This window comes from Notolepis coatsorum (assembly GCF_963971535.1).
Source record: "Notolepis coatsorum genome assembly, chromosome: 4".
NCBI lineage: Eukaryota > Metazoa > Chordata > Actinopteri > Aulopiformes > Paralepididae > Notolepis > Notolepis coatsorum.
The window spans coordinates 205,557,295-205,580,549 of NC_140168.1; the positions used below are offsets into that span (position 1 = coordinate 205,557,295).

At 43.6% G+C, this 23,255-nt stretch overlaps 1 protein-coding gene across 2 annotated transcripts in view; it reads right to left on the reverse strand.

The window, feature by feature from the left end:
- Nucleotides 1-11,571: 11,571 nt before the first annotated feature.
- The window catches only part of dhx15 (DEAH (Asp-Glu-Ala-His) box helicase 15), a 149,756-nt gene continuing 138,072 nt past the window's right edge, over nt 11,572-23,255 (reverse strand). For both annotated transcript variants that reach the window (XM_084312233.1, XM_084312232.1), the window contains exons 13-14: nt 15,926-16,095; nt 11,572-12,363 (exon numbers count right to left, since the gene is read on the reverse strand). In XM_084312233.1, the coding sequence (XP_084168359.1) occupies nt 12,246-12,363; nt 15,926-16,095 (288 nt within the window). In that variant the 3' untranslated portion in view covers nt 11,572-12,245. The remainder of the gene's footprint in view (nt 12,364-15,925; nt 16,096-23,255) is intronic.

Here is a 23,255-nt window from a genome sequence, read left to right on the forward strand (position 1 = left end):
CTCATGTGATTGTAGTGGGCGGACATAGCAATAGATACAAGTGGTAAGCATATATGTGAATGGAGTAGATATATGAAGTAAGCATATTATGTACCCAGCAATGAAACCGCGTTGACTGTTAATCTGTTAACAGTCTGTTAATGCTGTTAATCAGTTGACAGGACCACGGACAGACGACGGTAAATAACTGATCCAAGGCCTCGGAGGTGCATGTAGAGCAGTCACTACAATCTTGGCCAAGACCCCGAGACATCCATCACCTTAGTCAGCGCCAGGAGACGGGCACTCAGAGAGATGGGGGAGGGAGGGGGGGGGGGGAGGGGGGAGGGAAGGGGCCTTGACTCTGCCTTGACTCTGAGTGATTGGACTAATTACACAGGCTGCTCAAGTCCAACCCAATAGGGTGAAGAGAGCCTGATTGATTGAGAGAACAAACAATTACCAAAATATACAATGGATTGACTACTAACTTACATTACTCAGCAAGATCACAGTGTAGTCAGCTCAGGTTTAGAGAAATGTGAGCAACAGGCAACTGTATTTAACACAGGCCTAGCCATTGCTACCATTGCTACCATTGCTAACTGGAGGCGACCAAAACGGAGCCCACTTGGAATGCAGGCTAACTAGCCACAAGTGAATTGAATGCTAACTGGAGGCGACCAAAACGGAGCCCACTTGGAATGCAGGCTAACTAGCCACAAGTGAATTGAATGCTAACTGGAGGCGACCAAAACGGAGCCCACTTGGAATGCAGGCTAACTAGCCACAAGTGAATTGAATGCTAACTGGAGGCGACCAAAACGGAGCCCACTTGGAATGCAGGCTAACTAGCCACAAGTGAATTGAATGCTAACTGGAGGCGACCAAAACGGAGCCCACTTGGAATGCAGGCTAACTAGCCACAAGTGAATTGAATGCTAACTGGAGGCGACCAAAACGGAGCCCACTGGAATGCAGGCTAACAAGCCAGTGCTAACAGAAAGTGAACTGGCCTTAGCCAGACAGGAGCTAACAGCCGGCTACCAAGCCAGAGCTAACAGAAGCTAACAGCCGGCTACCAAGCCAGAGCTAACTGGAAGTGAACTGGCCCTAGCCAGACAGGAGCTAACAGCCGGCTACCAAGCCAGAGCTAACAGAAGCTAACAGCTGGCTACCAAGCCAGAGCTAACTGGAAATGAACTGGCCCTAGCCAGACGAGAGCTAACTAGCTCACCATCGGCTAACGAGCCAGTGCTAACACAAGTGAACTGGCCCTAGCCAGACGAGAGCTAACTAGCTCACCATCGGCTACCGAGCTGGTGCTAATAGCAGGCTACCTAGGAGAGCGGGGAGAATATACACCCAGGGGACACCTCCCGACACTGGGGGGATCAACCACACCAGGGCGAGATCACTCCCTGCAGTGCATAAGCCCAGGACCACGTGTTCACGAGGAAGTGAGGCAAGCGAGAGCAACCTATATATCTCCCCGTGGTGAACACTCAGGGGTGAGAGTGACATCTACAAGGTCTCACAGACAATCACCAGACATAACAGTCACTAACTACCCAGTCTGGACCGATAACTCTGATACACCATGGTCAATCCTCACCTTCACTGGACCGTCATTGACGAACTATGGTAGATGGGAAACAAGCATGGTAACGGCAGGAGGCTCTTACTACCGGAACCTGAGGAAACAGGTAATGGAAAAAAGGACCAAAGAGCCCCTGAAACCAGGCAAGGCAGTAATCACAGAGTGTGATTATGAGGTGTTTCACGCGGAGAAAATTGTCCATGTGACACTAAGCCAAGACCAATACAAGGAGATAAAGTCCTCACACATAAACTGGGACAGACTGGTGTCCCGTATAAAGGAACTACTGCAGAAAAGGGAAATCTATGCTGGCCATGGTACTAAGGACATGCCCTACCGACTAGCCATAAACCTGATGTGGGGCAGGTCTCGAGGATATGGCCAAAGAGGCATATGGTTGGGGAAAGCCGTAATCAGCGCGATCTCAAGCCTAAGGAGTGCAGAGCACACGGAGATCCGTCTCATGGTGGAACCTAGGGACCATGAGGCAATAACCCTGGCCTTGGATAGAGCAGGGGAGGGTGAGGAAGACGAGGACGATGAGCCTGCATTGGTACCTCTCACTCCCCCTCCGAACCCTAAGGGGTCGGGACCCGTTCCCAGGAAAGAAAGGTCCAACTCCCAGAACTCCTCCCGAGCAGCGGAGAGAGGGAGATCATCCACACCCAGGAGACCGACAGTACAGTTCGCACCTGAAAAGGCGGAACCTGCGCGATCTCAGGCCAGGAGTATCCATAGACTTCTAGGCTGTCCCCCGGAGTCAGGGGACGACCCAGCAAGTAGCGAACAGGAGTATACTGATCTAGATCAGGACTCAGAAATGGAGGGAGACCGGGATAGGTCAAGCTCCAGAGCATCCTCCAGGTCTTCATCTCGATCAAGATCTAGGGAGAGAGTTCGGTACTCGAGGGGCGAACCTCCTAGACCTCGAAACAAGAGAGCGAAACCGGTCAAACTGAGACCTATAGGCAAGGGGCCTACTCTGAAACAGTCACCCTCGGGCTTGACCTGGAGCTCAGGATTGGAGGACGTCTCCGAAGAGAGTGAAGGAGACTTGGAAGGAAAGGAAACAGGGGATATTATGCCAGCATATCCCGTGACATGGGGAACGGCTCAGGCCTTAGCCCGGTCACCCGTGGCAGAAAAAGTGTTGTCTCACCCTGGGGTAACAGAACCATACGAGCATGCATACTTACATGCAGGCTATGACATACTACGTGAACAGGTGTACAAGCTAGACAGGGCCATGGCTGAAATAGCCAGGAGAGAAAGACACTGGTTGACCGAGGCCCCGTCCATAAGCCCAATCCGAGCCCTGAGACACAGCACAGAGGAACACCGACCGGAAGTGAGCCCTCACTCCATACTAGCCCAATCTCCCGGAGACATTTACCGACCGAGAGGAAAGAGTTCACATACAGGCAGGAGTCTGCATGACAGCACCCAATATGGAGAAAGCAACAAAGCACAAGAATTGTTAAGCAAAACCCAAGTGCTCAAAAAACTAGCCCCAGAAATGCTTCGAGGGGAGACCCAGGCTGCTTATATCCACAGGATTGCTCAGATTTGCCATGGGTCACCTCTCTATGATGACCCGGATGCCGCTCGCATTTTGAGACACCTCAAAGGACTGGAGATCCCCGAAGGGGCTTCAATGGCCCAAATGATGGAAATAGAAGTAAGAATCCCCGGTCAAGATCCAGGGGAAAACATGGTGGAGAAACTAATCCCACAGGTGCGAGACGGGAGCTTGTCTCTCACTGTTGCAGCAGAATCAGTCATACGTGGAACACCTAGGCAAGGATCAGGCTTACTGCTTGAAAAGCTATTCATAGGTGTACCAGGGGGTAACCTTCTGGCAGCCAAATGCGCAGCATGGTCAGGAGACCAGTTACGTACTAAATGTATGCTGTATGACCAAGTCAAAATGCTTTCTCAACACAGATACAATAAGGGGGAAAGGAAAGGGAAGAACCCACAAGATGAGTTGAGAAGAAACACGGCAGAAACGCGGAATGGAATGCAGAATGCATAGATCTATCTATCCTGCAGAGTTAGCCCTTGTCTTTATGAAGCAGAGGGAGAATGATGGGGAGAATGATGTGCAGAACATATCCACCAATGTATATTGATCATTTAACATGTATATAAGAGAGGATGCTGTAAGAATGTGTGCTTCCCCCCATGTGTCTGACCTCCTATCACCATACCGAGGGGAAAGCTATTATACAACATTTAACTACAATGTGTGATGTGTAAACATATAACCAATAATTAAGTATAAGAATGTGTAGTAAAGGAGTAACCTATAGCCGTATAAACTACTTTTCACATGTAATAACTATGGAAACATATATACTGTTGGTATAAAGGTATATATATATATAATGCTATATTAATTATATGTTTCATAATTTTCTGCTTAAAAAGAATGATATGCTTGGCGATGATACCTACAGAAGGCCTTGCCTGTCCTGCCTGCATTTTTACTGCCTGTTCCGTACTGATCCGTCTGTTTCTCTTACTGATAGTGTGAGTCAGAACGAGAGGCCCCAGGCCAGGGGAGGTAACGGCGGGAATGCCAAGGCCAAGAGAAGGCAGCCCTAGTCAGAGGGGCATTGTATTCTTATGAATTACTTGATTTGATATGTAACGGCAAAGTAACAAATAACTGAAGGAGGGATATGACACGTACTGTACAATGATTGGAAGCTATGTACTGATGATGGCGTGACGTGACGGACCTTATAAAAAGGCCGGCTCGCTAGAGACAGAGAGATTTTGAGTTTTGGATTTTGATGCAGGATTTTGCTTGCAGACACCAGCCGTGTCAGGCTATTGCGATCTTAGAGATGAGATGTTTTGTATTATATAATCTTTTAAACTGTAATGGACATATCCAATACAGTCCTTTTTTGTAACTTCATTGAAATAAAGATTACTTTTTTCTAATTATCCATTGAATTCTTGGACTGATTTCTGCCAGCAATGGGCAACAATGCTGGCCGCGCCCTGATTTCCAATGAAGGTGACTATTTGTACTGGCAGCAAGTACTACAGATTGAATCAATTGCTGGTTAAAGCTTTGCAGCTAAGGTTATATAATATATATATATATGCTATTGGCAGTATTAAAACGTATTAGACGGTGAAGTAATATCACCAAGCTTGCATGTAATGATCACATATGTCTTTCTTCTCACTACAGAGACCTAAAAAAAGAAGTAGATAATATGGGCTTATTAAAATTATATAGAATTTTGACTCTGGATAGTAAGCGTTGCATTGTGACTTCGTAGAGTAACTCTCTCCAAGTTGCCGTGTGACGGATTAGGGAAATGGATATCATCTGATTAACGACAGGGTCATACTGGTCAGATAAATCCTTCCCGGTGATCAAATAAAATAAGAGATTTCGCAACTTCTATCACTTGACCTGGTCAATGACGGAGGGGGTCGGAACGATGCATTCGCTATCTCTGTTGGTCAGGTGTAACAACAACATTTTGTAGACGCATTGGATTCTGAATGTCAACCACATCGCAGGGCCCTGCTTGATGTCAAGATGAGCAGACCAATGAGTTATGGAGTTATCAATCAGACCTGAGATTTAGCGTGGCATATATCAGTACCTTTACATGTTTAGTATAAAGTACAAGAGTGTAATATACTAGACAAAGGGGAGCCTTTTCCACAAATATATACTGTATATATTACTGTTCCACCTCTTGTGTCATTAGAAAGACCAGACAAGGTCAAAGGAGTTATATTTACTGAGGATGGCCAGATAATGTTGATATTTAAACATTTAAAAACATGATCATGCTAATTATTTTGTGTGGTGTTACAACAATAAATAACAAAATGTTCTAAATAAATAACAATGTTAAAATTGAGAAGTTTGGACTTATTTATTTACAACTGAAATAAATTTTTTGTTATTAGAGAGTTAAGTACCGAAAAAGGTACCGTTGGGTACCGATACTGAATTCCAGGAACTGGTATTGGTACCGGTATCGGTTCAGATGTGAACGGTACCCAACCCTAAATGTCATCGTCGGTCAAGGGCAGGATATACCTAGCATGCATGTCTTTTGGTGTGGGAGGAAACCCAAGCAAACACGGGGAGAGAACATGCAAACTCCACACAGAAAGGCCCCCTGCTGGGGTTTGAACCCGGGACCTTCTTGTTGTGAGGCAACAGTGCTAACCACTGCACCACATAGCATGTATGAAACTGATAGTATGAGCTCATCTTCCACTCAAGAACACTCCTTTGAGAAACAGCACGGTTTTCTTCCAGGTCCTCGACCTGTCGTACCGTGCAGCGAGGGGGGCTCCCTCCTCCCTCTCCGGTCAATGGCCTCTAACTACACATCCTCAAAACCCCTACGCTCTGCATCTTCTGGTGGCCTCAGACTCACTCCTATCAGAGCTCCAGGTGGGGTCATCAAAGAGAAGCAGACTATTCTCGGTCCTCGCTCCACAATGGTGGAACGAACTTCCCATCAGTCAGGACAGCTGAAACCAGCAATTTTCTGCCGTCGACTAGAAACACACGTCTTCAAACTATTTCTGAAATAAAAATAACCTTCTTACTGTCTTTTACTATTATGTACCTTACTAATATACTTATACTACTACCTATCATGCCAATATGCCTATACTATTATGCACTCAAGACTGTAACACTCAAGTTCAACACTATTTGACGAACAATGCCACTGACCCTTAGCTGCCAGAGATGTACCCTTCCTGCTGACTTGATGTTCACAATCTGTAAGTCGCTTTGGATAAAAGCATTTAGCTAAACAACTAAATGTAAACATATAAGACTTAAGCGGCAGCACAACTTGACGTGCGCTTCACCCGCGTCTCCCCAGGAGATCGACGAGGCCTGCAAGCGGATCAAGAGGGAGATCAACGACGTGGGAGACATCAAGATCATCCCGCTGTACTAGAAATGCATCTTCAGGAGGCAAATTATACAAAGATATTGGGGTAAGGAAGGGGTAAACAAATAGTTACAATAGGAGACTAGAGAGGGTCTTTGTTGTAAGACATGGTTTCTGAACTGGCTCCAAATGTTTATTGAGTTTCTGAACACTGGGTTTGAATATTCAGTGGTAAAGGTAGTTGTGAGCTGATCAAGGAGTTAATCACATTATAATATCAGACACCCTGATGGGGGATCCCCTTTGAATTTGTTTTCTCTCCCATTGCTAGGTTTTAGGGAGTCGTTCCTCATCTTCATTGGGGAAAGTCTGGGGGTGTTGTAAAAGTGTGGATTTTATGGTGTTTTTTGTTCTGGATCTATTGTGATGTTTCTTCTTGATCTGTGAAGCCCATGGGGGGTATTCTTTGTGATTTGGGGCTCTACAAATACAAGGGTTCCCACAGATATTGCTAAATGGAATTCAAGGACTTTCAAGTACTTTTCCAAGCATTATTTCTCATTTAAAAAGGGCATTTAAAAGGATACAATTAACTTTTATAGAAAAAGAAATCGGATAAAATATTTATGGCTTAAAACCAATTTCCGACAATTAGTTACACTTTAAATAAAAGAAATTATATTTCTTGATTCAGAAATTCTTTATCATGGATGAACAAAACTTTCAATGTGAATGGTTGATTTGAATTTCAAGGACTTGTTAAGCACCTTGTAAAAAAAATTTGCTGTTTAAGGAATTCCAGGCCTTGACTTTTCTTTAATTATTATTTTCTAAATCAAGCACTTTAAAGACCTTGTGCGAACCCTGAAATACATTCGATTTTATTTAAGAGACAAGAGATGTTTCCATGAAGCTAATTAAATTATCCACCCAGGAGATACCTGCTCCCTGCTTATTCCAATAAATACGTTTGTGAATATTACCAAACAATAGTAATGAATAGAATTAGGGAGACCCATACCATCCATGTCTTACCTGAAGGTACGTTTTCTTAATTTGATGAGTCTTGTTTCCCCATAAGGCAGGAGTTACTTTTCGACATCTTGTCAATATCCACAGGTCTTTACTATTATGTACTTACTACTATACTTTTTTTTTTCCATCTACTTTTTCTCCCATTTTCAATTTTTCTCCCATACCAATTTCGTATCGTCCAATTCTACCCTCGCCTGTCTCGAACGCTGTTAGGCCATGCCTCCCACAAGCCGGCTGCAATGTGGACGAAGCCTTACATCACGTGTCCCCTCCGGTACTCGAGGAAGCAGCCGTTGCATCTTTTCACCTGCACAGCGCGATCTCTCAGCGGCGGGGGTGTGCGTGGGAGGGACACACCGCCCACGCCGCTTCCTGATTCTGCTGCGCAGGCGCACCAACCGACCTGTAGGAGTCGCTGTCCACAACGTCCGATCCCCACCCCCTAATACTGCCAATTGTATTAGTATGAACGACCAGCCAAGCTGATAGCAATGTGGAGAGCTGGGCTCGAACCCAGCGTCTCCAGCATTGGTGGCGAGCACCTTGCCCACTACACCACCTAGCCGCCCTACTTACTACTATACTTATACTACTACCCATCGTGCCAATATGTCTATATAGGGAGGTGTAGTGGTTACGTCATTGTTGTTTCCCGCGCGGTCCACCTCACTTGAAATTGCAATGTATTTCCAATGGACACAGTTCTAAATAGTCTCATTTAAAACAAATAAAGCATGAACATTGGCATGGTATTCTATTCACATATATGCTTACCACTTGTATCTATTGCTATGTCCGCCCACTACAATCACGCGAGCTGTCTAACGCCTGTCCCGTCTCCCTGTGAGTTGCTGTCCCGGAGTGTTGACCGGAGTGCCGGACGTCCCGTGATGAAGACCGGGAGGATGCAACCCTCTCTGCGTGCCCTCCTGTCTACGGCTGTCTCGTAGTGATGACCGGAGTGCTGGACGTCCCGCGATGATGTCGGGGAGGTTGCGACCCTCTCTGCGCCGCCCCCTATCTCCCTGGCTCCGGCTTTCTCAGTGTTGAACGTCCCGTGATTAAGACGGGGAGGACGTGACCCTCTTTGCGCCGCCCCTGTGCCTCAAATAGATTGCTATCAGCTCTATCTTTAATCTTTCAAAATGTTCAGTTGCTATCGCTATCAGCTCTATGTTTAATTTTTCAAAATGTTCAGTTGCTATTGCATGCACTCATCTGTGTTTCACTACACACATGAGTGCATGCTTACCAACCGTTAGTCTGCAACACTACTATCACTGACATCTAAGAAGGGAGATCCCCCCTTGAATGGCCCTTCTAAGGTTTCTCTCCTCCACACACAGTGGTGCATTTTTTTTACTATTGTTAGGTTTTAGTGAGTTTTTCCTTACCTTCGTGTGGGGTATGTCTGGGAGTGTTTGCGTTCATTCATTTATTTTGCATTTATTTTAAATTTGTTGGACCTTATGGTGTTGTTTTGTTCTTGACTTATTGTTATGTTTCTTCTTTACTTGTTTAACACTATGGCGTCCGAGAACGAGTATATACGTGTTTCGAAAAAGAGCATTGTGGACCAGAGCCACGAGTATATACGTGACGAGTTGTTATTGTTTTATTCCATATTTATAACGCTTCTTAGGTACCCGATCCACTACCAGCATCTTTTCACATATTTGATTTTCGAAACATGCAGTACCGGCCAGACCCGCTTAGGGGCGCCATCGCTCCACTGCAGTATCATTATGTGTATTAAAAAAAAATGCAAGTACAGTTCTGTGGGCGGATCATAGTTCCTTGATCCCAGCCGAACATCCTCCATCTTGGATCAGCTTGGCGAGCGTTTTTTTCAGCGTGGAATAATGGGATTTATGATTAGCCAATGTGCATATCGATCTACCAGAATCCGATGACTGGTGAGGAAATGCTGCCGGCGATCACATGGCCTGACGGTAGGATAATATTACCCCAAATTACAGCTGGATTGGACATTGTTTTATAACGTAACGTGATCGGTCAATGAAAATGCTATATTGAACACACTGTATTGCTAATCAATAATAGTAATCGGCGTTCCCCGCCGCCCCCATTTCATCCATAGATGCTCTGTAATAGTCCGGATGCTACGCAGTTTGTTTTATTTCATTCGTATATATACAGCAGAAATGGCGTTTGATATAACGGCGCCAACGTTTAGCCTATTATCTAGCTTCCTGCAGAAAAGCCTAGACTAAAAGCGCGATATACCTTATATTCACGACGCTATAAAATGACAACCAACCGATGGATTTTTATTTTCTTTAAGCCATTATGAAGGCACGGTTTATGCACTCAAGTGACAATGAGAATGGACAGATAGCAATACTATAAATGATATATAAAGCTCTTAGAAAGTACATTGGTTTGTTTACAATCCGCTGTCCTCTGAGGCCTAAATCGCAGAGCCCCGCCGGTCGCCATAGTGTTAAAGAAGACGTGTCCTGCCCATGGGGACATTAACGTGTTGTCGGGCCTTACAAATAAAATTGATTTGATTATGGTGTAACATTAAAATTTTAACAGAGACACCTATGTTCTCTCTGGATGGACCAGGTGGTCAAGAAGGGGACGAGCATCAGAAACCAACGTCTCCATGCTCTGTCTCAGCGGTTTTCGCTGCTGCCTTCTGGCTGTCGCTATGACGTTCTGTTGAGTAGGACTAACCATTATGCTAAATCTTTTGTCCCCTCGGCTATCAGACTTTTAAACACAGACAGTAGTCATTTTAACCTGTTAATCTGTAAGCCGTATTTCGCATAAAGGTACATGCCTAAGTAAATGGAAGACTGCTCCACTTCTGCAAGGTCAATTTGCATGTTCTTGGTATCTAGGAACATCTAGGGACCTGGGGGTATGTATTTCCAGTGTCAGAAATATTGTGTCTGTTACTAGGCTTGATAAAATTGTGATGAAACAAAGGAGAATATAAATTATGATTTTTGCATCTTTGATCAAAAATTTATACGGGTAGGAGAAAATGCTCACTGAGCTCATTCACCACCTTATTGAGATCATGTGTACAAAAAATCTAAGCAAAGGAAGATGATTAAACAGAAGGATTTGTAGATACAGTAATTAATGATAATCGATTTTAATTATAAATTCATATTTGACCTTGAACTTGACCTTATTATGGCCAAATCATACATCTATGGATAGGGAAAATGCTCCTCTTTCCAATGGCAGGGTTGAATCTGGATTTAGTAATTTCCTTGCAGTTTTTACGATAATTAGCATTCTTCAATACATTTGTATTTCCGATAAATCGTATAAAACATCGGTAAAAATGAAAATATACACTTTGACTACTGTTTTTGATAGGGTTATGGTCTTTACTCTTGGCTACAAAAAAAATATTTAAAAACATTGACCTCCAAGGGCCCACATGTGGACGATTATTTGCCGACCTCTAGTGGCTCGGTGTGCATTTATTTTAATACAATATATAGATTATAGATATATAGATACAATTATGTTGCCTGTCGATTGCCCTTTCAGGTGACAAAATCCGTTCAGCGGTTCTCGAGTTACATGCCGATATGTGAGGCGTGCCCCAAAGTACGCAAAAGTACACATTACCACCCCCGACTCCCGAGGCTCTAGCTCCGTCAATCATTTGGCGATCTCGAGAATCTTTGCACAAGGTTGTAGCCAATGAGTGTGGCTTTCCAATGATACTCCATGATATGATAATTGGGGATCTAATACGGTCTCTATTGATCGATTTATGATAAAGAAAAGAAAAGTCCCCTATAGGAAGGTTGTAGCCTTTTACACCTAGTTGTCTGTTTTTACTTTTACTGGACTGTGTATTATAGCATGGAATGTTGTTGGTGCCATGTTGTCGTTGAGATGTTTTTGTTGTTTTGTTTGTTACTCGTGCAAAGCTACAATATTAATTGCCCCACGTGGGATCAATAAAGTTGTCTGAATCTGAATCTATTTGAGGCAGAAAAACAAAAACCACACGTATAATCTTACTGTTCTCAAGTTGAAACTGAAATAAACAAAAAGACATTTGTTACAAACTCAAGACAGCTTTTATTCATAGAATTTGAAATCGTTGACAGGAAACTTGACCAATCGGCCGCACCGTCTCAATGCCTGCTTCACACGGGAGAACATCCGCTATGCGCGTGCATCAGAATCACATTCAGAATCTCTTCATCTAATCCACCCCGTGATCCATAACCACGAGACTAAGACTCTGGAGTAATGTAAGCGTCACCGGTGAGAATCCACCAAAGCTTGTTTATTTATCATCATTACGGATGTTTGCTCTCCGTATTAGTATATTAACATTTTCCGTCCGTTTTAAAAGGAATGTTGATGTCTACATGAATGGTCACGCTTCAGACACGACTCGCCATGTCATCCCATCTACGTTCAGTCATTTTCAACCCCCCGTCGTTATGTTATTTCAGCACCCCTCCCCCTTCTCTAGTTTCACAAAATAACACACGTAGGCCCCTCAAAAGGCAACAGGAGATGCAGATTTATCAATCGTTATGAAAATAATAATACATTACACGCAGTGAGACAAAAATAGAATTCAAAAATGAGGTTGTCGGAAAAATTAAAAATTAAATAAAAAAAAAGTAAGTGCTCAGATGACCAAGTTCCTTTTTTGATGCTGTACAGGATGACGAGGATAATATTCCGACGCGACGTTTAAATTTTTTTTTATTTAATTTTTTTCAGTACTCAGAGAATTCCTTGGTGTTGAGTTTTGCCACGATGCGTTCCAGCTGTCTCTTGGCTTCGCACATGGGGAAGTTACTCAGCTCGTAGTACTGGGGGGCCACCTTCACCAGCCTGGGAAGGGACACAAGTCAACACATTAGTCACCAAATGCGTGTCTGTTTGTGTGTTTGTTAGGGTTGGGTACCGTTCACATTTGAACCGATACCGGTAGCTGTGAATCGATACGGTACCTTTTTTGATACTTTTGTCTCTAAGAAACGCTGACGTCATCGGACATAACGTTTATTTTTACTGAAATGTGGCACCGGTGGATCTCCCGTGAATCGGTACTCTGTAGTACTGACGTGATGAAAGTACCGGATTCGGTACCCATCCCTAGTGTTTGTGTGTGTGTGTGTGTGTGCGTGTGTGTTACTGAGAATTATTTGCAAATACTGTTGCCGTTTTTGCTATTTATATCTCCGTATTCCCCCCCCTATGTGTGTCTGCCACATTCACACAGTGGCTGGCATAAGCACTCTGCATCTGACACACAGAAATGCACAAACAAACACACATAGGGGGGGGGGGGGAATACGGAGATATAAATAGCAAAAACGGCAACAGTATTTGCAAATAATTCTCAGTGTTTGTTTTTCTCTGTTCAGATTAAGATAAAATAAGATGTGCCTTTATTGATCCCCTTGGGGAAATGCGGGCATCATAGCAGCATGGGGGAGGGGAGGTACAGGTATTGGCAGGGTAATAGTAGAAATACATGAATATGAGAAAAATAAATGGTGTAAACAATAATAATCAACTCTGAATATAAAAATAAACAGTGTAAACAAAGGTGCAGATGAGGGTCTGTATGCCCTATGGTTATATATATATATGTTACAATAAATATAGGCAATAAAAAATTTGAATCTGAATATATACTATGAGTAACAGTAAAAGTAAACAGTATACACAAGGTATCCTAACTGGCACGATATACGTCATACGTTGTAGTCCGTGCAGGTTTTGGTGGTTAAGTCAGACACACTTAGTGGTCAGACATTCACATTCCTCATAGTTGGTAAAACCCTACCAGACGGGTAGGGTTTTACCACATCAAAACAATTCAGATAAGCGTGGCTGGGTGGTGTGTAGAGCACCACCTGTCTAAGCACTCTGCCAACCACTGCAGAGACCCAGGTGCAATTCCCGGCAGTGTTAATTCCGGCTTGGTCAGTCGTCCCTACGGACATGACTGGCAAGTGTTTGCGGGTGGGAAGCCGGTGGGGTATGAGTCCTGGTCGCCTGTAGCTGTTCCGCAACCGTTCCTACTTCCGGGGTAGGCCTGATTGGCCCCGACAGGCACGTGACCCGCCGCGGCCACGCCCCGCGGCAGCCCCAGGAGCAAGCGCGCTACTGCTGGAGTTCGCTTCGCCTTTCACATCGCTGCCGTTGGCGAAAGCAGGATGAGAGGCGAGAGCGTAAATTTCGCTGTGTATCATTTAATCATTTAACATTTGAAAGGCATACATTGTTGTCATACAGAAGTACAGAATACTTTTATCCAAAATGCTTCTTACTGTTACACTGTTAGAGACTGTGCAGTGCACGGCTTTAGTCTCACTCGAGTGAGGAAGACCGCTGGTTCTCCAACATACAGCGGTGTGCTCTTCAGAATGTACCGGGAGAAACGTTTACTGTACCCCGCAGACATAAGCGTCTCACAGGGCTGAGCTGTGCACGGCTTTAGTCTCACTCGAGTGAGGAAGACCGCTGGTTCTCCAACATACAGCGGTGTGCTCTTCAGAATGTACCGGGAGAAACGTTTACTGCACCCCGCAGACATAAGCGTCTCACAGGGCTGAGCTGTGCATGGCTTTAGTCTCACTCGAGTGAGGAAGACCGCTGGTTCTCCAACATACAGCGGTGTGCTCTTCAGAATGTACCGGGAGAAACGTTTACTGTACCACGCAGACATAATAAGCATATAAGCAGTGCTTACTAACGTTATTAGTTACGTTATTTCTGACCGAATTAGTCATTAATTTGTCTGCTTTCGCCAACGGTAGCGATGTGAAAGGCGAAGCGAACTCCAGCAGTAGCGCGCTTGCTCCTGGGGCTGCCGCGGGGCGTGGCCGCGGCGGGTCACGTGCCTGTCGGGGCCAATCAGGCCTACCCCGGAAGTAGGAACGGTTGCGGAACAGCTACAGGCGTCCTGGTCGCCTCATTACTTTTACCAAACGGTTCGTGCGTTTTGCGAATCTGATTGGCCACTGACGTTTCTGGTCCGTTTCTGGTCATGTGACATGTGCGCCCAATCATGTGACGGCAAGTTCTTTGGACGGTTAAGCTTAGGCGCTCTTTCGAAGTTGGTTAAGGTTAGAGTTTGACTTAGAGCATGGCGATAGAACGCCAGCCCTGATTCCAAACCTTAAAGAAAGAGTCACCTAAGCTTAACCAGTGATAAACTAGGCGTTAGGTCGTTTGCAGGCTGTTCGACGCGGAAATGGGCTAAGACACTGCTCGTCATGCGATTGGGCGCACATGTCACATGACCAGAAACGTGCGTGGCCAATCAGAGCGCAAAACGGGAACGCGGAAACACGAACCGTTTGGTAAAAGCATAGACGCGTCCTGGTCGTTCCAATAGTGATCCCTACTGGTCGGTCTGGTATCTGGGGGAGATAGCGTGATGGCGTGCGGTGCACGTTACGCTCTACCAGTGAAACTCCTCGCTGTCAGGTGAAGAGAAGCGGCTGGCGATGTATCAGAGGCATGTGATAGTCTACACTCTACACCCTCCCCAGACCGACAGTAGGGCAGCATGTGGTAGTCAACACCCTCCCCAGACTGACAGTAGGGCAGCAAGTGGTAGTCTACACCATCCCCAGACCAACAGTAGGGCAGCATGTGGTAGTCTACACCCTCCCCAGACTGACAGTAGGGCAGCATGTGGTAGTCTACACCCTCCCCAGGCCGACAGTAGGGCAGCATGTGGTAATCTACACCCTCCACAGGCCGACAGTGGGGCAGCATGGTAGTCTACAACCTCCCCAGACTGACAGTAGGGCAGCATGTGGTAGTCTATACCCTCCCCAGACCGACAGTAGGGCAGCATGTGGTAGTCTACACCCTCCCCAAACTGACAGTAGGGCAGCATGTGGTAGTCTACACCCTCCACAGACTGACAGTAGGGCAGCATGTGGTAGTCTACACCCTCCCCAAACTGACAGTAGGGCAGCATGTGGTAGTCTACACCCTCCCCAGACTGACAGTAGGGCAGCATGTGATAGTCTACACCCTCCACCAGACTGACAGTAGAGCAGCATGTGGTAGTCTACACCCTCCCCAGACTGACAGTAGAGCAGCATGTGGTAGTCTACACTCCCCAATTCGACAGTAGGAGGACGGTAGAAAAGGACCTTTTTTTAAATAAATTTAAAATCAGATGGTGTCAGATAGGTCGTTAATGAGAGAAAAGTGAACTCGAGTGATATCAAAAACAGACTAAACGCATCATACTGTCCAACGTGGCAAACCCCACCCACTTGATACTCCCCACAAGTAGGTCAAAATGAACGAACGCCGAGACTAATTTGCACTCTCCCAGCGTCTCACCCGGGCGTACACGGCGAGGCGAGGCAGGCTTACCACTCAGGCTTGATGTCGGTGCAGGTGCGGATGTAGTTCTTACCACTCGGGCTTGATGTCGGTGCAGGTGCGGATGTAGTTCTTGGTAGTGAGGACAAACTCGTTGTAGAGGACCCACTCCGGCTTGTGGTCCAACACGGTGGACGGGTGCAGCTGGACCACCTGGTTGTCCTTCACCGTCAAGTAGTGACCTGTTCGCTCCAAGTGGGCTATCTGTACGCGCGCACACACACACACACACACACACACACACACACAGATGGTAGCAATCATTCAACGGTCTTTGATTCTGGCAGTAACAAATTAAGACTCCAAAACAGAAAACATTATAATAATAATAATAATAATAACTAAAGAATTATTCACATTTGTATAGGGCTGACCTTCGAATCTTTTTTGGAATTGGAAGCTTCGGGGCCGAGATTCGATTTTAATTCGAAGCTTCGAGATTACATTTTTTCTATATATATATATATATATATATATAAATAAATAAAAAAATTTAATGTTGTGGGACTTGTACAGCACTTTGTTCAACTTTGTCAGTGCTGTAAAATTTAAACCTTTTTAAATCTTAGACAAACTAAACACTTTGCTTTCATGAAATATTGTAAGCCGTCATTTGAGGCTTTATAAAAGCCGCACAATGAACACAGTGCCGAGTCGTACCTCATCTTAAATAACAAACAGCATTGCTTGTTGTAGTTAACAAAGAGGCAGAGTTGATTTTGCACAAAAAAAAAAGAAAAAAGAAATAAAAAAAAAAGATTATTATTTATATTGAATTTTATTTTCATATTCAAATCCCATGCCCATCGAAGCTTCGAAGTATTTAAGACAGCCCTACATTTGTAACCTTCAAGAAGCTCTTTGCCCGTCAATGTGTGGCTCTTCCATCCATTAAAAAAAATAAAATAAAAAATAAAAAATTATAATATATATATTTTTTTACGTCGCTCATTCCATAAGGACGTAGAATAATTTTTTTTTAATGGTCCATTTGCATGTTCTTGGTATCTGAATCTAGGGACATATGAATCAGTGTCAGAAATAGTGTCTGTTACTAGGCTCGAGTAAATTGTAATGAACCAAAGGAGGATATCAATTCTATTTAAAATAAAAATGTATCTTTGACTGTGAATAACACCATGCTAAAATTTACCAGACCTGAAAAATCTAAGCAAATGAATAAAGGGAAGATGATTAAACAGAAGGTTTTGTAGATACAGTACTGAATTCTGCCATCTTTTTTATAATGTAAATTTCTCCACCATTTTTCATCTTATTGCAACACCGTTTTTTGCAAGACGTTCACAGAACGGTAGAGAAACAAACTGCGTTCTGTTTTATGGCAGGTTTGTGGGAGATAATCCCAAAAAATAAGAGAAATAAAAAAGTAAATCCAGAAGTCAGATGATTGACGGGCTGGTGTGAGCTGGGTAGGGTAGTTTTTCGAAATTCGAAAGCCCTGAGTCTCTTCCTTTAAAAGACTACACTCACTTTTCTTTTGGCTGTGCCACTTCCTCCTGTCGATATGCGCCGGTTTCACTAATACAGTTAAAATCATTGGTAAACAAACGTAATGCTGAAAATATACACTTTTACTGTATATCTCGGGCTTAACACATTGACCGCCAATAATGTTGTACGATGGGTTTGTTGGTCATGCGAATTCTGCCAAGCCACGGCGTACGACGTTATTGAGATCATATTTAATTTTTTCGCCATGGTATTCATAATTCTGCCACCCAGCCTCTGCTGAGACAGTGGGACTCTGCACAACCGTGCAACGCTTCAATACCGCCGCCTGGTGATGATCGGGCGAGTTTTACAACCGGAAATGGATCTGGTGATCTCGGTGCATCTGGGAAATCCGTCTGGCAGTCACATATTGTTGCAGGACTCTAGACACACATCCGTGTATATGGATCGCTGCCATAACTCAATAATTTATATGATTTGGGCGTTTATTGCGCCATACAAACCGGAAATGGATCTAGTCGATCGACGTCAAATAAGTGGGATCTTTTTCCTCCAGTCTCATCGGCGAACGGTAAGAGGACAGTAACGTTACTTTCAGCTTGATTGTTTATTCTTTTCAATGCAAACCGCTCTGATCAATATATCACCCATACTACATAAAGCATTTACTGACGATCACGGAATTATAAACGACCCCCCCCCCCCTTTCATCTGCGCATGATGAGTCATAACGTTTAGGATCGTATTCAGTTGGATTTTTTAATATAGCGTGTATCGCGAATAAACTGCAATCGATAATCTATATTATGCGTTTAGGCCTATAACTAGCGTTCTATGAATTACTGCAGAAAACGATAAAAACATACTTATATTCTAGACAGTATTTTCGTATGAATCTATGAATGAAAAAGTATAACGTTCCTACATCCTGAACGATAGATAATCGATGTTGAATGGGCCATAGTAATGTCAATTTAGCAATACAATTTAAAAAGTTATAGCCCTGCAAAGAAGGTGAACATCTCCATAGGCTTAGACTGGTGGCAGTGATCATACACAGGGGAGGAAATTAGGCCACTTTACTCGCCAATTGCGAGTATTTTTTACGTTTGGCGAGTAATTCATGAAGAGCACTCGCCAGTCTGGCGAGTACTAGTAATTACAAAACAAAACAAAAAAATCATTCTGCAATCTGCTGATTCGCTCACTGGCACAAACCGAACTCTGACTCCCCCCTTGATTCCTCCCATTTGCGCCACATAATAATCAGACCATAACCAATGAACATCATCGTTGTACAGATGCGCTCTAAGCTCCTCCAATGAACACTCGTTTTCTAGAAGATGCCGCCCATCTAGGTGAAGTGGACAGACCACTGCGCGCAGACCTACAAACTCCTGCCACCGGCACTCCGGCAGCCGGCTTGACAACGTAGACAAACTTACAAAAACACATGAGTGGATGAAAATAATTGCATGTAGAGTCGTCGCTTTCGGATATTGGTGCGGTCTGACATGGGGGCGAACAACAGCACGGGACGCGTCTCCTTCGAGTCGGATGAGAATGACAAGTCAACCAGCATTAGCCGGCTAGCTACCTAGCATGTAACAAGCTACCATAACGCGCATTCAACATAGTGGACGACTATACTGAGCGGCTTTGCTTAAATGCAGCCGAGTGACATTTTATTATTACCGGGTTTCCCAGCATATCACCACTCGCCCATATGCCCTTCACAACGGTGATGTTGTCATATTTGGCATTCAGAACACACCTGCTGAACCCCTAGCGTTGTCGATTCGGTTCCAATGTATTGTCATCTTACAGCACAAGTACAGTACAACCAGAATACATTTGGCATACAACCAGAGTGCAAATGTAACAAGTCAAGTTCAAGTTGTTTTATTTAGCTATTACATTACAGTGAAATGCTTGGTTCTTTCACTGCCCAACCCAGTATTGATTGATTGATTGAAAACTTTATTAACAGATTGCAGAATGGGTACAATACAGTACAGCTCAATACACACAATTGTTAAGGGGATGCAGACCAGAGAAGGACTTTAGTCTTGTTTACATCAGGGTCCCCCATTTCAGTCCTGTTTGCTTAATGCCTTGTCCACTTCCTCCACACTCCAATATGTTATGATGAATTGAAAATGGGGGACCCTGATGTAAACAAGACGAAAGTCTTTCTCTGGTCTGCATCCCCTTAACAATTGTATGTATTGAACTGTACTGTACCCATTCTGCAATCTGTTAATAAACTTTTCAATCAATCAATCCCTTCAACCCTGCTCCTGTCAAACCTGCTCTTTCCATTCCCTCCATCATGTCCCCCCTTTCTGATGAATATTTCCTGCACTTAAGAGTCAGACACACATTCCTAGTAGTTGAGCTGTGATGAATGAAAACTTTATTTAACAGATTGCAGAATGGGTACAGTACAGTACGGCTCAATACATGCAATTGTTAAGGGGATGCAGACCAGAGAAAGACTTTCGTCTTGTTTACATCAGGGTCCCCCATTTTCAATTCATTTTCAATTCATCATTCAGTATAACCTAGACCAGCCCAACCCAGCATCTTTCACTGCCCAGTTCAGCCCAACCCAGTCCAGAATAGTTCCCTCTTTCATGTTAATATGTGATTTAATGATGTAATATTTTGAAGAGTAGAGACAGTGTGATTAATTTACTATGATTGAAAATCAATTTAGACGAAGACGTACAAAGAAGTAATTATCACAATTAGCGATTTTTTTTGTCTGGTAAAAAATCTATTTGGCTGGTAAAAAAAATCAGATACCCGCCAGTTGGCTGGTAAGCCAAAAAGTTAGTTTCCTCCCCTGATCATACATGATGGATAGAAGCGTGGCAGGGAATGTGTTAAGAGGTTAACCCTGTGAGGCCCAAATTAAAAAGACATTAGCAACTTCAGAGGCCAGAGGGTGGGACATACAAACACATTTACTATAAAATAGCATTGTGAGGCTGAACAACAGGACCAATTGACTATACATGTGCTTAAAGGATAACTCCACTATTTTGGGAAATTAGCTTATTTAACATCTTCCCTGGAGTTAGACAAGAAGATGCATACCTTTTTTGTCTCTGTGCGTGCATTTTAGCTTTGGGAATAGATGCTCCGTTAGCATAGCTTAGCTTCATCACTGGAAGTGAGGCAGGACAGTAGCCTTACAGTGCCTTACAGTGTATTGCAAGGTCTGACATTGACCAAACTTGATATGCATGACCTTGGTGGGCTCTAGGTCAACTCCTGAAAAGGGGGTCAATGTCAGACTTTGCAATCAAAAGTTAGGGGGCTAATAACCCTTGCCATAATTTCAGTGCGCCCCTAACTTTTGATTGCAAGGTCTGACATTGACCCCCTTTTCAGGAGTTGACCTAGAGCCCACCAAGGTCATGCATATCAAGTTTGGTCAATGTCAGACCTTGCAATACACTGTAAGGCACTGTAAGGCTACTGTCCTGCCTCACTTCCAGTGATGAAGCTAAGCTATGCTAACGGAGCATCTATTCCCAAAGCTAAAATGCACGCACAGAGACAAAAAAGGTATGCATCTTCTTGTCTAACTCCAGGGAAGATGTTAAATAAGCTAATTTCCCAAAATAGTGGAGTTATCCTTTAACATTTTTTAAATAAACATTCTTTTTTTAAATGGCTAAAAGTGATTTTGTAATTTTGCAAACGTGGGTCTCACAGGGTACCTTTAACCCCGTGAGGCCCAAATAAAAAAGACATTAAGGCCAGAGGGTGAGACCTATAAACACATGAAGGGTGCCTTGACTGAAAAAAAAGGTTGAGAAACGCTGGTATATGGTGTGGCTCTTTGTGGTACCACAGTCATTTTTGTGGCTCTTAGTCTCTGACTGGTTGGCCACCCCTGAGCTATACAAACCTTTTTCTCTGAAAATCAAAAGCGAATGACTTATTGTTAAATGTATTTAGTCTGTTTTATTTTTTTTATTTACCGTTCTGTAAAAGTCTTGTCGAATGTAATGGTTTATGTCTTGTGTGGACCCCAGGAAGACTAGTTGTTGTCATGCAACAACTAATGGGGATCCTAATACTCAATATTGCATTGTTCCACCCTAACAATAGAAATGTAACCGTAAATGGTAAATGGTGCATTTATATAACGCTTTTATCCATTCACTCACACACTGATGGCGGAGGCAACCACACAAGGTACATAGACCTACCTACAAACAGAGCACATACCTTTAAAGGGGAACTATTTTACTATTTCTTTCACTATTTGGGCACTTTTACACAATTCCTGTGAGTCTATGGAACACCTCTGTAATATATATATTTTTTTTATTCATTGTTTTGTATTTCTAATCAAGTCCTCAAAAACAGCATTTTTCTACCTCAAGATCTCGAGCTGTTTTGAGCCTGGGCTCCTAAACCACTGCGCAGCGTCGGCCCCGCCTGAACATTAACATGCAGCGGTGTCTTTATGACATCACATATAGGGCACATTTTCAAATGACTCAGTTCAGTGAGGGTGAATATTGTGAGAGGAGAATTGGAAGAATGCGCCAATATGAGAATTTTGAGACATAGATCATATTAATATAAGTTCACATAGCTAGGAAACAATGCTAAACACTCAAAAAGGCCATTTATAAGATAGTTCCCCTTTAAATACACTTGAAAAAATTGCTATTTTAAAAGTTTATACCAAGTTATCCTTACTTACATATATGTATCTTAATTCAAATGTTTTGCACAATTCTCTCGTTTATGTTTTGAGTTAGTCTTTTTCTACGTAGTATATTTGATCACAAAGTTGCAACATGACACAGCTCTGTTCACGCATGTCTTTATTCTAGTAGGCCTATATTTTAATTGTACATAGTTTTAGTTTAATCTGTGCTTTGTTTTGATTGTTTTAACAAACATATTTCCCACGGCAATAAAGCCCCTTTGAATTGAATTGAAATTCAATAGAGAGAGAGAGACAGAGACTATAAGCACTCATTACATCATACCGTAAGTGCAGAGATCTTGGTAGGTGAGCAGGTGATCGTAATCTACCGCGAGCAATGTGCTGCGTTTATGATGTAGATCATAACAACATCATGACAACATTATGAATAGCGAGGACCTTTCCAGGTCCAACACATTAGGCCCCTCCACCAGCGCCGCTGCTGTTAGAAGGGCTGTTTTCCCTGCTTCTTGGTTAAACACACCCTGGCTGTGTGATTAACCAGGGCAATCAGTCTCAATAAACACCTCTCCAAACAGAGACGTGAGCTCAAAGCCCCCCGGAAACCCGGAGATAAATGTTAATGTTGACAAATATTTAAATATTAATGCCGTAATTCTTGTTGCGGTGCTCGTTTCGTGTAGCCCTGAAAATAGGCTCTCTCGCATAATGCCATTTATTTCCCCCGAGCGGTGAGCAAACTGACTTGATTTCCTGTTGTGTTTATACGGGGGTGCGGATGTGTACATATGCACACTTTGAGGGGAAGGCTATCCGTTATAATGGACGCCTCGCTCTGTTACAGTCAGACGCTGCCGCGCGCGTGAGGAAACGCCACAGCACCGTCCTTGCGGGACCACTTGTAAAAAGCAGACACTCGACAACAAGGACCAAGCGCCTCCATGATGACAGTGGATCAGATGGTAGCGTGGCTCCGTGTGAAGACGTTTCATCCCCTTTTTTGTATTATTATTATTATTATTATTATTATTATTATTATTATTATTATTATTATTATTATTATTTTTCACCCATCCCAATTTAGTCGTTATGCCAATTCCCTTCCTGGTCGTTGCGCACATTGCCCCACTGTCGGCCTGAGGAGGGTGTAGAACTACCACATGCCTCCTCCGATACATGTGGAGTCAGCCAG